Source organism: Gopherus flavomarginatus, chromosome 7, assembly GCF_025201925.1.
Source record: "Gopherus flavomarginatus isolate rGopFla2 chromosome 7, rGopFla2.mat.asm, whole genome shotgun sequence".
NCBI classification, from domain to species: domain Eukaryota; kingdom Metazoa; phylum Chordata; order Testudines; family Testudinidae; genus Gopherus; species Gopherus flavomarginatus.
In genome coordinates this window covers 73,833,681-73,850,906 of record NC_066623.1, presented here as the reverse complement: position 1 = coordinate 73,850,906, position 17,226 = coordinate 73,833,681, and the positions used below count along the sequence as shown (strand labels likewise).

Sequence of the window (17,226 nt, the reverse complement as noted above, 5' to 3'; positions counted from 1 at the left end):
CCACAAATGCAAAAAAATCTTGAAAACAACAAAAAATTCTTTCTTCACCAGGCAACAAATCAACGCACTTTTAAACTGAAAATATTCAGGTTTAATTTCTTCTGTTAAATTTGGTTTGGGATAAAGACTACAAGAGACCAACTAATATGGAATTTAGGATGTGGACATAGCATCTACTTTACCTTACAGAACAAGATGAAAGGAGGATCTGGCATAAGCAGCCTCACTCAGCCTGGTTGTTGATCTAATAGCTACTGAGACTGCAGCTTTGAGAGACAGGGGAGTAAAAGTGGTCTTGTCAGTACTGAGTTCTAATTTCTGGACCGTAAAGCCTCACACTAGAAGATATAAAAAAATAATGCCCTATTCATAGTCAGATGAAGAAAAACTATTGTTCCCTGGACTGGAAGATTATGATAAATTGCTAAAAGCAGCCAGGTACGGTCTTTTTTTCTTTTTTAAAGAAAGCAAGTAGTCCAGAATACAAAGAATGAGAAGACATTGGGTCTATGTTTCTGCTTTTTTCCCTATTTATTAAAGCTTCTCCATTTTACTGCATACCCTTCTGGTAGCTGGTGTCCTTAATTCCAAAATGACCTGGTGCTTCCCATGTGAACATTCAAATCTAATAAGTGTCAAGAATAATACTGTTAGATAAAGTTTGATTGAGGCTTACTCTATCTTTGTAATGTTTTCTACGGTTCTCACAGTAGGACCTGATCACCTCTGACTTTATTTTCGAGACAGAAAGGGAGACTTCACATGCATATTTTAAAAGGGTAAATGGGATATTATGGTTAGGAGATCCAAACAATAAAACTGGTGATATTAAGCTAGGGATTCGAGGATGACATGAGCCCTGTCTTGCTTCACTGTTTTGAAAAACAGAGAGTGGAGGAATCTGTGGGAAGGCATACATGAGATTCCAACTTCAGGCCTAAAAAATGCATCAGTCAGAAATTCTGAATCTCTGTCTGTTCTCAAATAGTAAGTGGGCAAGGTGTTAGCACTGGAAGCAAAGATCGAAAGAGTGAGCATCCATCGCAGTCCTGGTTTCAACCCTTCTCTGATCAGATACACTAGACAATAACAGCACGTGCCTGGATTTGACACTTACATAACTTGAAAGCCAACTTTTTCCATCTCATAAGCCCAAGAGCAAATGGAGTTTTTCTCTCTTAAATCTGGAGGCCTGTAGTACTGAAGGCATTCTTTGGAATGGTTTTGCATACGGATTTCACACTTCAGATCTAAGCAAGCCTGAGATCCATGTGCATGATCCCAACAAGGCTGAAGCTTTCCTGGGAAGAACAGAAGGCTAGAGAATGACCAAGAAGGACTGGATGCCAAGACACTTTAGGCATTGAAGGATGTGCTCTCAAGAGTGAGGAATCTACCAAAACAGTTCCTTATGGAATTATCTTTACAAATTTATATTTGCTTGGTGATTTATAGATAGTAATGGTAAACATAATATTGGGAGATACCCTGGTACGTAGTGCTCTCTCTTTAAAAACTGAAATTTTATGCATGAGTCAGAGATTTTAAGAAACTCTCAAATTTTACCTCTTCTGTATCTATGCTATTCAATGCCACCATTCTAATGTATACTGAAGAAAAAGCCATTTTCACTTGCATCTTTTTAATGCTAGAGAGTCATCTAACATACACACTCACCCTCCAGTTTGACAATATCAGGACAGTAGAAGTGGATCAGAGCAGCTAAAGCACAACCATCTGTACCATCCTTCAGCAGATTTTCTACCAATGGAATGCAAGGCAGCTGCTTAAGCAGTGTTTGCTCCTTCCTGTAACGAGCCTACCATGTAGAAAGAGGAGATTAAAATGGACATATGCTCAGAAACATATGTGAAAACAGATTTGTACTGTAGATTCTGTGTTCCATTAGTGAAAAGGCATTAAGTAATATCAAGTCAGTCACCATTTTGTCAGTGGTTACTTTCTGTAGATTAATATTTATGCTAAACAAATAGGCAAAATGTAGATAGATTTAAAAGAAAATAAGCTCCTATGATAATATTGCAACTTTCATTCAAAACTACTATGCTACCAAAGTCTGATCAAATACATACAATATTCTAATTCACTCTGAAATCAGATAATTCATTAACAACTATTAGGAGAATAACCTACGAACAGTGGAATTCAATTTCATAAGCATTCAAAAATTATTTATTTGTCTAACATAATGGGCCAAATCCTCAGCTGGTGTAACTGCATTGCTCCTTGAAAGTGAACTGAGCTATGCCAGTATGCACCACATGAGGATCTGGGCCAATACATGCTTCAGTTATAACAGACCTGCTGCCAAGTTCAAAAGTAGAGACATCTGGATTTGATCAGCTCCATTTTAATTTTAGTCTGTGTCATACAGACAACAGTGTATTATGGTCAAGATTTCTAGGGTAAAAGAACATTACAAAAAGAAAACATTTAGAAAATAAACTTTTTTTTTGCTCTAATTTCATATTGGTCATTCTTAATGTGTCTTCTCACATCCTCTGGAGTGGCAGATTAAAAAAAAGGGACATATAAAATGATTTATTTACTAAGTTGTTGATATGACCTTTTAATTTTCAAATACTACAGAAAGTTTACAATCTGTCTTCATACCTAAGTGCTAATTATGATGTCAAGAATATCCCTGAGCTAACTAATTTTATGTTTAAGTTATGTATATATTTAGATGGAATCCGAGGGATCTCTTTTGAGGTTCTGAGAATTCACTCACTCTAACCCTGAAAATTATACTTTTGGTGAGAACTAGATGGGATTCCATTCGGTGCAGTTCCATGTCTCTCAAATTGGCTAAAATGGGGGATTATTGAGAGATGCAGAACTCCCAAACTGTATTACCTTGTGGAGAGACACCAGTACTGTGAACTGAAGAAAAGTCTTTATTACAGCACATCAGAATGTGCTATAACTTTTAACCAGTTAGTATTTTCAGATTTAAAGAGTGAGATTTAAAGCTTTACTTGAAGTTTGAAATGTGGTGACACTATTGTATGAAGTATGTTGTATGAAGATACAAATGGCAGAAGACAGTTTCTCCTTGCTATGGCAGACATCTGAAAATGCTAAACAAAATGTGTTTATCTTTCATGTATTAACAATATTTGATTTGCATAGGTCAGTAACATTTTAAATTACCTATATTTAAGCAAGACATTTTTCTTCCTGTCAGAGCTTTTTCCTCCCCCTCCAATTTGCAATTCTTTACTCATAACAATCTAATCTATTGTCATGGAAATCACTATAATGTCACAAAGACAGAATTATGCTTTTCCACCATGGAAATGATTTAGAAATGAAGTATGAGGAGAAATGTTTTACTGAGATTTGATTTTATTATTAGACAACAATAGCAAAGAAGATGCAGTAACAAATAATATACAGACTGGCTCAAAAATCATAATTAAAAATGTCTCCCAATCATTTAATATATTGTTTTAAAAACAAAGTCTCTCAATTTTGTTTAAAAAACATTTATGCCACCACACAATGACTTTCTGGGAGAAAACTTCCTGCCACTTAAATGATGATTCAGGTTGCCTTAGGAACATTGTCTATAGACTACTCTTGGAAACTGTCAAACCTTTAAGGTAGACCTGGAAGAAGATGGTTGTCTGAGAGAGCAGAAATACCCAACTTTATGAAAAATAAGTTAAAATATAGTCAAATCTACTAGGTTGCTCAAGGTATATTTTGTATCATGTTTTAAAAGGAACTTATTCAGCATTTGATAAAGAAGGCAACAGATGTTATGCTACTTCAGGTTACTGTGTAGCCACCAGTGACTGTTTTTTACTTTTAATTTGGAAGAAAATCTCTTGTAATTATTTAGAAAGTGTGATGATAAACATGGTCATAACAAAATAACACACCTCAACATGCTAGTACCATATTTATCAAAAGATTGTACAGCACTGCTTTTAATAACTGCATGGCAAATACATATGATGTTTCTAATATACTGCTGGAGAACTATGGGTAAACTAATACTGTATGCAAAAACAGCAACAACAAAAGGTTTATTCTGAAACAGCTCTTCACTAGCATTCTGGTTTAATGGAAATACTGTATGTCAGATTTTGATGTGAGATGTACTTTATTTTCATAGGTCTGTAATAACCATATACAGCCCACTTGTGGCTTTACTCCTCTATGTTAGTTATGTTGTTGTCCTTTCATTCCTGAAATAAGAACATTTAAATGGTATTACATAGTCCAGAACTGAATAGTCTCTTTAAATATATGTAGATAGCAATGCATAGTGGAAAAAAGACAAAACTGCAGAGGAATTACTTTTATGCTACAGACTCATGAATTTGGGTTCAAGCAGCTAGAAATAGAACAGCTGTAGTCACTATTACAAACTCTTTTTTAAGGCTGTTCTTTAGGCAATGGCAAAATTTTATTTACAGTAAGCAGTTGCTAAGTGCATTTTTCTCTCTTTGCAATATATAAACCATCTCTTATTAGTTAAAACAAAACTATCTGAGGGCCTGCCCAAGTGCTACATGTGTGATTTGATTGAAAGATCAATTTTGGACAACAGAACCAAATGCAGTACAGCATTTACTTGAACATCTACAGACTAAGTAAATCTCAAAGCAGCTCCATACCTATAGTATGGATTTATTGATGACAGAGAAAAGAGCATATTATCTTTGTTGTTGAAGTGTAGCAAGGGGATACGTTAATTAAACTGCATACAATTTTATTGCAAATTACAATATGATAAAGAAAAATGATCACTCTCAGAAAAGAGAGTATCAAGGAAATAAATTTAGTTTGTTATTAATGAAGCACAGACTTCATTATTATGCTTTTATAATTTTAACAATAAGGGGATAACCAAAGTTTTGCTCCCCTACATACTCATCACTAATTGAAAAGACAGAAACTAGGATAAATGGTATGTGAGATACACACTTTTAATAAGTGTCTAAAAACTTCAAATGCCACAAAGGTTGGCTTCTGTGGATCAACTTTCTTAATAAAGTACACAAGCAGCTCTGATTCACTCTGAATAGGTGTTTGCCTATGAACCAAGCAAAGAACCTTACTAGAGAGAGTACAGAGAGGATATTTTATATTCTGAGGTGAGGTCAGAGAAGGCAACACACTGCACTTTAAAAAGTAAAATATCATAACCACTACAGATGCATGTCAACTGTTCTTAAAGCAACTTCTGATCCAAAATCATACCTTATATTTTAATTTTCCCCAGATTACCTTGAAAGACTGGATTCTAAACTATGTGAACCCTACGGACAGCAATCTACTATACTATAATCTAATCTATTTGAGATCAATGAAATGAATGAGTACACCAGCATTCTCATTGTAAGCTATTAGATCAAAGGTGAAGCAGTCAGGCAAACTTACAGGAACCAGTTTCCAAAACCATTTGGTAGGAGACTTCAGCGGAAGCAGTAGAAAAAAGAAAAAACAAAAAGCAAAAGGAAATTTTTTTTTTATCAGATTTTATACTTTATCCCTACATAGAAATTTTGCTATAAACTCTCAGTTTTGTATAATGGTGTATTATAATTTCATAATAAATGCCACACTGTAGCCTTCATACATGATAAAATGAAATTCTTTAATAGTAAAACTAATAATGGAAATGATAGTTTTCAGTCTCTGTCGATCAGAGTAGTTTTCCCACACTAAAAAGACACATTTTTAGAATTACTATTATTTTATTTGATGTCCTCACACATCTAATTGCACCCAGGATATGCAATCAATTTTACCAAATGAAGAATTCATCTGAGACTATGATCAAAAAGAAATGACTCAGAACACAGAATATGCAAACAAGCAAAAAAGGTCACACAATGTATAGTAACAGGTCTAAACATGTTTGTACAGCAACATTATACATTCCAGTGAGGTTTTTAACAGTTAATTACAATGCCAACCAGTAACATTTCATACAAGTTGAAAAATATTTTGTAAATATAGTCTTAGGACAATCTTCAGAAAAATGAGGGGTGCAGGCAATCATGTATTTGCAATTACAAGTCACATTAGCATCAGCTACATGATGGGCAATGACCTGAATGTATAACCTAGTTTTCATGTGCATAGTTTTCTTTCAGCTACTTCTAGAGAAGGGGGAGGGGGGATCAGAATGGGTGGATTTAATCAAATAGTCTATAAAATATATAGACTAGATTTGCAAAGAATCAAAGTAAATTCACTCTAAATACTTAATCCCAAACCCATTGAAAAAAAAACAACAATGGAAATTATTTCATTAATTTCAAAGGGTTTTAGATTAGTCCCTAATTGTGCTTATAGGTTTCAGAAAAATATTTATTACAAAAAAACAGTTACTGTACTGTAATTGTTGATTTTTTGAGACGTGGCTGCAGATGTGTATTCCACTCAGGTGCGCGAGCACCCAGTGCATCAACACTGAAAACCTTTCCTAGCAGTACCAGTAGGGATGACGCTCACGCCCTCTGGCCCTGAACCCCTTCCCTGGCTATTTAATGGAAGTGCCACCCCAACCCCTCTCAGTTCCTTTGCTCCAAATATCAAGACAAAACACTCTGATACAGAGGGACTGGAGGTTGGGTTGTAGAATACACGTCTCCACCCACATCTAGAATAACAGCAGTTACAGTACAAGGAACCATTTTTCCTTTGAGTGGTTGTAGATGTGTATTCCATTCAGTTGACTCACAAACCATACCTTAAGGTAGTGGGACATGGAGTCTACTTCAACAACTGCAGAACTGCCTTTCCAAAGTTTGCATCTGACCTTGACGCAGTGCTAACAACATAGTGCTTGATAAAAGTATATACAGAAGACTGGGCAGCAGCCTTGCCAATGTCCAATATCAAAACAGCACTTAGGAATGCTATTGATGTTGGGGGGGCCCTCATCAAATAAGTCCATAATCTCTGAGGAAGCATGGTCTGAGGAATAGCTACTTTATATGCAATTGCAATGCAGGAAGTTATTCACCTGGAAATCTGCCTAGAGTCAGCCTGACCCTTCCTTTGATCTGCACAGGAGACAAAAAATGAGGTGATGAATGAAAAAGCGTAGTCCTCTCTAGGTAAAACGCCAAGCATCATCTCATATCCAATGAATTAAGTTGCTGTTCATATGTATTTGATTGCTGTTTGGGAAAGAATAGCAAAAATATTACTTGGTTAAGGTGAAACTGGGAAACCACTTCCAACAAAAATCTTGGATGTGGCCATAGGGCCAGTCTGTCTTTGAAAAACTGTGTAAATTGCATATACCATTAGGGCCTGCAGTTCACATACTCTCCTTGCAGATGTTATAACAAGAAGAAAAGCTGTCGTCTGGCACAGGTGGGACAGAGAACAGGTTGCCAGGGGCTCAAGTGAAGGCCCGATAAGAGCAGTTAACACAGTATTAAGGTCTCACAAGGGAACTGGCTCTTTCACTGCTGGGTGGAGACTAATGACTCCTCCTAGAAATCTTGCTACCATGGTATTAGAGAAAATTGACTTCACTTGGATCAGAGGATGAAACACCAAGATCACCTGTTATTGGATCTTCAAGGAGCTGAGAGACAGATCAGAGCACTGAAGGTGTAGCAGATACTTCAAAATGTCCCAAATGCAGGCTAGCCTTTGTTGAATCCCCAGGCTAGCGATCACATCAAAAGCCGCTTCCACTTGGTCAAATAGGTAGCTCTTGTGGACGGTTTTCTATTACTGAATAGCACTTGCTAAACAGCTTCCAAACAGCATTCCTCTGCCTCCTCATCTAACCATGCAGGATCCATGCCATGAGGTGTAGACTTCTGAACACTGGATGCAAAACTCAACTGTGGTGCTGAGTCAGCAGATTATGATAAAGAGGAAGGGTAGTGGGAGGTCGAAATGACAGACTGAGTAGGTCAGAGAGTCAACATTGCCTTGGCCAAACTGTTGCAGTAAGAATTAGTTTGGCATGATCCAACTTCAGTTTAAGAATAATGAGGAATGAGTGGTACCAGGGGAAAGGCATACATCAATGCCGATCCCCAATTCAGATGGAAGGCATCTGTTAAGGAGCCTGGACTGAGACCTATTTGAGAGCAAAAAAATGACAGTACTTCTAGTTGTCTCGTCTCAAACTGGTCTATAATCAGGATGTCCCTTGTAAGAAGATGGAACTTGGCACACCACTTGTGATTCTGGGAGAAATTCCTGCTGAGATGATTGAAGTAGTGATTCTGGACCCCAGGTAAATGAGCAGCTGCAGGAATTATACTTTCCTTGATGCAGAACTGCCAAAATTTTATTGCATCCTAAGATCATAATACATTGTGGTGGTGTTGGTGGTGCGCATATGAACTGCTGCACCCCAATGTGATTCTGAAAGGCTGGGCAGGCATTGTAAATGGCTTGAAGCTCCAGGATGTTGATATGAAAGGAAGCCTCCTTTTCGACCATGAGCCCTGAATTTTCAGTTTTTCTAGATGAACTCCCCAACCTATTGAGGAAGCATTGGTGACTATAATCCTGGTTGTTGGAAAACAACCAAAGGGAATACCCTGGCATATATTGCTCAGAACTGTCCACCACTGTAAGAAGTCCAGGATCACTGAAGGACCTTGGACAAGCTTGTCCAACAACTGACAACTTGGGCAATAAACTGACTTCAACCACATTTGAAGAGGATGAAGGCACAATCTCACAGCCTGGACTACATAAGTGCATGAAGCCATATGGTGTAGAATTTCACGCACACAAGGACTGTGGCTGAAGGTTAAGATTGAAGTGCTAGACACAGGTGACAAATTGCTTGAAACCGTTTGTTTGGCAGAATCACTCTCAAATTTATTAGTCTAGTAGGGACCTAATTGATCAGTTTGTTAAATTAGCATTAATGTCAACGCTCCTTTGTTCAAAATCAGACTCAGATGATCAAAGAGACATAATGTGAATTGGTATTACATAGGACTTGTTTTTTGGACTTGCCTCTCATTAACCAATTGTCCAGGTTTGGGCAGACAAGAATTCCTCTTCTTCTGAGATATGCTGATACTAGAGTGAAGCATTTGGTAGATACTCATGGAATGGAGGAAAAGCCAAAGGGAAGCACAGTGTACTTACTGATAAGGCTGACCTCCTCTACAAATCTCATAAACCTCCTGTGACTTGGGAAGATTACCATATGGAAGTAGGCATCCTGAAGATTGAGGGCTGCAAACCGGCTATTGTGATTCAGAGCGGGAGAATACTCCCTAGGGTACCCATGCATAGTCTCATGTATCTGATGTACTTGTTGAAACCACAGAGACTGAGGCTAGGTCTCATCCTTCCCTTGGACTTGGGGATCAAGAAGTACTATGAGTAGAAACTCTTTCCCTGATTTTGAAGTGGAAACTCCTCTATGGCCCCCAAAGCCTGGAGTCTGCACATATTGAAGGAGCAGAAACTAGTGAGAGGGGTTCCTGAAAAGGGAAAGAGTAGTTGAGTGGGAAGGGTGAACAGACTGGAACTGAACGGCATACCCCAGTCCCACAATGCTTAGTGCCCACTTGTCCATAGTTATTGACTCCCAAACCCTGTAGAAAAGGAATAGCCTGTTCCCAAACAAAAGGGAAATAGCATGAAGCTTGAGAACTGGAATGCCAACCTCAGGGAAAGTGTTGAGTAGGCTGCTTTCCCAAAACAGATAAAGGACAGGCTGATGCGTTAAAAATGGGACCAGAAGACTTACTTCTATGAGACTTGTGCCTCTTTCTGGAGAATTATCCTGCAGGATAATTTGAACTAAAGAACTGCTGAGGGTGATATTGCTGCTATTGTTGCTGTTCCGGGAAGTGATGCATCTTTAACACTGAGGTAAAACCCCTCAACAAACACAACATAGCTTGAGTCTTCAAGGGAATGTAATGTTTCATCAGTTTTCTCTGAAAATAAAAATTGACTATCAAAGGGTAGGTCCTCAATTGTCTGTTGGACCTCAGAAGTTATACCAGAGTTCTGCAACCATGAAGTCCTTCTCATTGTTACAGCAGAGGCCTTAACTCTAGAAGTAGTATCAGCCATGTCTCAAACTAACTGTAGTGATGTTTCTGCCACTCAACAGCCTTCTGCAATGACACCTTAAACTCTTCGCTACAGGATTCTGGGCAAATTATCTGTTAATTTTGCCATTGCTTCCCAATTTACAAAAGTCGTACTTTGATAAAAGTGCCTGCTGATTGGCAACATGCATTTGTAAGGAAGAGGTAGAATACATTTTCCTCCCAAACACATCCAATCTTTTAAAATCCTTGTTCTTTGGTGTCAGTTTGTATCTCCCTGTCTTAACCTCTCATTAGCTACCATTACAAGAAGAAATTTTAAGTACTGGATGCAAATAGATGCACTCAAAACCATGCAGAGGCACGTTACATCTTTTATCTGTACACTTCGTTGTGGGTGGTAGGGAAGCTGGAGTGTTCCATAGAGTCCTTGCTGGTTCTAAGATCACTTCATTTATGGGGAGAGCCACTTTCCCTGGAGCTGAGGATAGGAGAATATACAGTAACTTATGGATGTTCTCCTGAATACAGAAGGCTGAAACCATGAGCCTCAGGAGGTCCTGATATTATTTAAAATCCTCACATACAGGGGAGGAATATTCTGGTATTACAGCATTGTCTAGCAATGAAGAAGAGGAAGGAAACAAAGCCAGCGGAATCTCCTGTGATGCCCATAACAACAATTCAGACTGAACCAGTTCCACCGGAGCAACTGCCATTTGTGGCTGCAGTGATAGAGGCTCAGTAGGAGAGGCCCCCAGCAGAGTAGGACTGTGCCATTGATCAGAACCTCACTGACTGTGGAACATCCCAGGGATCCCAAAAAGGCCATAGTGGGTAGGGATACGGCATAGATGGCCAGTAGGAACTGGGCCAAGAAGTCCTCTCTCAACTATGAAAGCATTCGCAATATTAGTACCAATGGTGATCCCCAGGAAGTCTTGGTGTTTTCCAAAAGCAATACTTAGAAGGCAACAGAGAGAAGAAAGATGTCTCTAACCGGGAGAAATCTTCCAAGTTGTCAACAGAGGCAACAGAATAGCCATCCCTGATGGGGCCAGCAAACATCCCGCCTCATCTGAAGTTCAGCTCATCAGTACCGAGAAAGATAAAGCACTCAGTACTTTAAGCACTGATATGGACCTTACACTCAGTACCAGAGCAAATGTCTGCACTGAAATTGAAGCCGTTCCCATTCCTACAGAAGCAGTGTGCTCTGCAGTTGTCACTGATACAAAAGGTAGTACCTGTGCTGACATGCTTCTCAGTACCAAAAGGGTGGGTGACCTCAACCCTGCACCCTGAACTGGAAAAGGCACAGAAGACAGTGCCAACAATGATGAGGGGTCTAAAACTAGTTCAGATGGTGCCAAGGACACTGACGAAGAAAGCACTACAGCTGAGCATTCTTGAATCAAAGGAGAGTCAGGAACAGACAGGCAAAGCAATGCCAGTCTTCCCTGATATGACACCTGTGTGGACACAGCTTGCGCTGACATAGATGTTGTCGGTGATGGACTCAACGGATGTCCCACAAGTGGTGCTAGAGTCAACAATATGGAGTCTACTTGCTCTCACCTTGGTACCAAAGAGCAGGTAGATGGACATGCTCTATCTCGAGTACTGGATGAATCATGATGCTACTCTACACTCCTTTTAGAACGGGAGAAGGAATCTTTCCTAGGTTTGGAACAGCTCCCATCTATTTTATGAGATCTTTTTCTAAGAGAACCAAAGGAAAGAGAATAAGCTCACCTACTCCTGGGAAAAGAATCTGAATCTTGCTGAACCTTTCTTTAATGCGTCCTTCTTCCAGGCACAATAAACACTATGTGCTGGGGTCACTAGTGGGGATAGCCACTTGCCACCACAGATCATGTTTAAATCCTAGTGAGGGCATCACCCAGGATAACTGTCTATCCTAACTATTACAAACTAAACCTACGGGTACTACTTAACTATACTAACTAGTCAGTAACTAGAGACGATAAAATCCCAGAAAGACAGAGAGAGAAGTTTGAGGTAAAATAAGACCCAGAATACTCTGACTCCAGCCATGAGGTGGTAAGAAGGAAGTAGGGTTTGGGAAGGGCAGTGCTACCTTTAAAATAGGTAGAGGAGGAGCTAAGGGCCAGAGGGTTCCAGCTCTGTGCCTTTGGGAACTGCAAGGGAAAGTTCTCCAGCTTTGGTGCGCTGGACACACACACACCTGAGTGGAATACATGTCTGCAAACACTTGAAGAACCACCATTGTTATTGTAGTATAGCAAATACACAAAGCAAGTTCTGCCAAAGGGTAAATTAACTTGATTGTACAAATGAAAACTTTTAAGGAATGGTTATAAGTGCAGATGAAGCTAATTTTCATATGTTTTATACTGAAGCAGAAAATATATTGCTAAGGAAGTATATATTTTGTATGTTTATGTAGTTATTAAAAAGATCTAGACATGCTGCATTATTATAAAAGGTTTACTCACTGAAAGATTGTAAAAAAGTCAAAGTATGTGAAAGCTCACTGTTATTTTACATAGTTGTTTGCTGTATGGAATATTGTCTTTACTACATACTTTTTAAACTATGGAAAGTAACTGTAGCAAGGAAACAGATTTCATTTAGTCTGAATATGAAATAATTTTTTACTTGCAAAAGGTTGTGCACGAGGAGTGGTTGAACTCAAGGTATTTCCTCTGCAAAGCCACTGTGTTAGATTGGCCTTCTGTATTTGGAGAATCCCATAACCATTTAGAAGTGGTTAAGTTTTAGGTGATAAATACACAACCACCTCTGGATCTGAACATTCCAACCATTCTTATTAAAACACTTCCTGTCAACTGGGTCCAGTTCCTCCCCACCTCACTGAAATCTAATAAAACCCAAAGAAGAAGGAAAATGCAAATGGATTTGCAAAGGCATTACACTCAAAGACCTCCCAGTTATATGTAATTAATGCTTACTGTTGGGTTTGTCTAGATTAGGGAATGAGGCAGAAGTTAGGTCTGGGCTATTTAATATGTTAGCTAATCTAGACAATCAAATTATTAATTCACAATAAATAATCATTTAAATGTTTTTTTCAACAAAACACTAATTTAGTTGCTCTCTAAAGATTTATTGTAGCATTTCTAAATAAACCAAAGTAAAACTGTCTGGCAGGCTTTGAGGGTTATATGCTCAGTTTTCTACTATTCCTGGCAAGAGTGAAATTTATCAAAGTAGGAAATAGAAGAGAATTATAAAGTTTACTGAATAATTTTGCCTGTTTCTAGCATAAGCAATCTTATTTCTGTTTGGTCAGAAACTAAAATGAAAAATAGGTCTTCAGGTCCTTGAAATCTTTATAAAGATCTTTTCTTCCCAGTCCTGCTTGGCTATTTGTGCTTATTGGGGAGATAGAAACATTCTCATTCCCTGATCCTTTTCCAGTTCAAGCTCCAGAATGACAGAAAAACAGGCTTCCAAGATCATGCCCATCCCTGAGAGCTACAGCTTAGAAAACCTCAGGAAATTAGAAGTCTCAGCAGTATGTGGCTGAAGTAGCAGCCCATACAAACAGGAAGAACCTTCAACAATGCTTAAAGCTATAGAACAGGGGTTCTCAAAGTGGGGGTTGGGACTCCTCAGGGGGTCGCGAGCTGTCAGCCTCCACTCCAAACCCCTCTTTGCCTCCAGCATTTATAAGTGTGTTAAATATATTAAAAAGTGTTTTTAATTTATATGGGAGGTTGCACTCAGAGGCTTGCTATGTGAAAGGGGTCACCAGTACAAAAGTTTGAGAACCACTGCTATAGAACAAGGTACTTTTGAAATTCAAACTATGCCAGCCACATGGAGAACCCACATTACAGCAGAGGGCCTCAGTCTGGAAAGGGTGATGGAAAGAAGCAGAAAAGGCACAATGGAAATATCAACCCCCTGATTTATTAGGTTTTCAAGTCCTAATGGAAGCAACATGCTGAAGGATACAAGCAGCATCAAGGAAGGACGGTAGTGATGGGCTCCAGATGTAAACATAGAGCTAGAACTGCTTGCGAACACTAAGGCCAATATTTTCAAGATGTAGGTGCTTAAATTAAGGTAACTAAGTGGCCTCATTTTCAAAGTGGTGACCATCCTGAGCTTTCAATCCAATAGAGTCTGGGTGGTCAGCATTTCTGAAAATCATGCCACTTACACTTAGGTGCCTAACTTCAGTGTAAATGTGGAGTTCTTTTTATTTTTTGTTTTGTTTGTTTAAGTATTTGGAACGTTGCTTATTTAGAAAGGGTATGTAATGTATCTGAATAATCTAAAAAGTGTAATTACATTGCTTTGGATATTACAACAGCAGAATTCAATGTTGGGTGTTTGACCTAATTACAATGCCTACTGATATCAGTAACTTAGTTCCCAGGCAGGGAATGAAAATGATAGAAAAAAGTAACATCACACAGATAGGCAGTAGTAACAGCTGCAATTGTATGTCAGCAGCAGTAGAATAGTAGCCCAGGAGCATAATTGAGTCTGTTGCACAGCTGTCAGTATTAGATGTTGGGGGTCAAAGATATACACTGTAAATGACATCTCACTGGCACTGAGCTGTGAAAAAAGAAATGGAGTACAGGGATGACAAGTCAGAGCCTGGAAACAGATAAACAGTGTGCTGCACCAATGTGTGTGTGTGTGTGTATACTGAAAGACGTTTGATAGTGACAGCATTATACTGAACAATTAAGCTGATCATAGCACCTTAATAGAAAGCTGTTGATGGAAATTCCAGTCAACTTGGTTAAAAGGATAGCTTGAGTTACAATTTAAAAAACAAAACAAAACACTTTACTATTCTGTAGAGTGGTTCAATATGTTCCATGTGACGAAAATATAATTTCTACCTGAGACTGTGATGAGTTTCAAAATCTCAGCAGCAGTGTCTACGTGTGAGAGCTATTAACTTTAGTAATAAGTGATAGTCAAAGTACAGTATGTGAGATGCACTGTACTTAAGGAGTGTGTTTCTAGCAGAAATGGGACGTAAGAGGAGTAATGAATGGCAGAGACTCAACTGTGGCAGGTTGGCCACTGGCCTAGAAGACCAGTGAGAGCTTAGGAGGTGGCGATATTTAAGTAACAAGCAATGGATTTCGATAAATTGGGTAAAATGTGATACAAATGAGTACAAAATATACTATACTTTATTTTCCTGCATTTAACATAAAAAAATAACCTTTAGATACTAAATAGAGCTGGCTGAATGCCTTTTTTTCAAATAAATTATTCATTTTTTTAATTATTTCCCCATATTTACACATAAATGAAGCTAGCAGGCTCTTATATATTATAAAGCTCAGGAAATACTTCAGGTGAATATAAATACACTGTAAAATGCTTTTACAGTAAAATTTTTAGGTACAAGCAATATTATAAAGCTCTGAACCTCACTGTTACAAGCACCATTAAAAGATACGGCATGCCAAAACACTTCTATAAACTGTGGAAAAGCTTCTGTTTTTCCATAAAGGGATTTATGGATCTCATGCAACACATCTGGAAGATCATGCATTTAAACATTTATGAAAATCTAATTTGCGGGGTTTGTGAATCTATGTTAGCGTTCAAGCAATGTATTGTGGGTAGATTTATCTGTGCTAAAACTTATTTAGGTACAAGATTTATTTTTCCAGAAGCTGATTTAATTTTTCATAACAAATTGAAGCTTTAATATGTAATTAATATTTTAAACTCATTTTCCATATAATTTTACTGTCATTTCTCTTCATGCCTTTAAACGTGAAGGATAACACTTTATTACAGCAAAGTGTTGCCGTGTTCCCCAGCAATCTCTAAAAGTTTAAAAAAATATATCCAGGAATATACTGGAGCCATAGAGCTTGCCTGCACTGGTGTGAACACCTAGCATAAAGGCATTTAAACTGGGTAACATGATTTATACCAAAATAAATCATGCTACACCTGCACTGGTTCAATGGTGTCTAAAATTCCGATGTAGACAACGCCTTAGTGACAATTTGTAAAGAGTTTTGAAGCATGTGACCGTTATATGTTTGTGCAGTGCCAACCACAATGGGGCCCAGATCCATGATTGGGTCCTTGAATGCTACCACAATGTAAATAATAATAATAATAATAATAAATAAAATAAGCAACATAAAAATACAATATTTTATACAAAATATTATTTCCATCATGCACATTCATATGATCAAATCTGCAGACAACAGTAGTCTTTAAATAGTTAACAACAACATAAAATATTTCTCCTCGTAAGACAAATTTCTGTTTCTATACCTCTTTTAGTCCGTTCATTATTTTAAAAAAATCTCAACCATATTGGCCCCCCTCAGTATTTCAAGAAAGCTTAAAGTCATGGAGTCCTTACTGCTATTTAATTTCCCTTTTGAGTCTCTAATGGAAGACAACAATATATCCAAATATTTAGCTTGTTTTAACTCAATCTAATGAGTGAGCTTTTCTATGGCAAGGACATCCCTTACTCTACAGCACTATGCAAAGAAAGCAGGGGGATAATTTTTTTCCCCTCCGTATTACTAAGTCAAGATCAGATGGGCTACCAGGCTACTTTTACTGTTGTAAGAGATCTCTCCATTGTGAGGTCTCTCTTTCAGGGAGGCCTAATATCATTGTTAAGTCATATTATTTTTAGTAAGTAGCCTTCATTGTTCTCTAATTTTGGACCAGAAGCTATGAATGAGGGCACAATGATTATATGTTGATAAAAAGTTCCTTTTACTCCATATTCCCTCCAGCATGCTGTTCCTACTTTGAAAATATTGCATTTCAGTTAGCTAACAGCATAAAATTGGTAAAAAGAGTCTTAAGCAGTTTTCCACATTGGTAATACAAATATGAGATGACTGACCTTTCTACTACATTTTCAGCCATTTTTCCTATGCTATTTCCTATTAAAATCTTTAATCCATCTGCTCATAAAACTTACTACATTCCTGCAAGTCAATTTCAATCCGTATTTTGTAGATGTCAGAAATTAATCCTTTTTTGTTTCACTGTTTCATTGCTATTGCTATAAACTTAAGCTGTTCCTGGGATACGGCCTTATCTGCAAATATTGATAAAATGTAAGTATGGGGCAGTTACAATTATTTTTGACCTCATCAACAAGACTACCCTTTTAAAGTACGAAAAAGTCAAAGAATTTCTCTACTTGGCA

The 17,226-nt window shown here is 37.9% G+C and overlaps 1 protein-coding gene across 4 annotated transcripts in view; it reads right to left on the bottom strand.

The window, feature by feature from the left end:
• The window catches only part of CAMSAP2 (calmodulin regulated spectrin associated protein family member 2), a 176,988-nt gene that overhangs the window by 50,464 nt on the left and 109,298 nt on the right, over window positions 1-17,226 (bottom strand). For 2 of the 4 annotated variants that reach the window (XM_050961354.1, XM_050961355.1), the window contains exons 5-6: window positions 5,416-5,448; window positions 1,678-1,819 (exon numbers count right to left, since the gene is read on the bottom strand). In XM_050961354.1, the coding sequence (XP_050817311.1) occupies window positions 1,678-1,819; window positions 5,416-5,448 (175 nt within the window). The remainder of the gene's footprint in view (window positions 1-1,677; window positions 1,820-5,415; window positions 5,449-17,226) is intronic. The other 2 variants (XM_050961356.1, XM_050961357.1) reach the window with 1 other exon arrangement.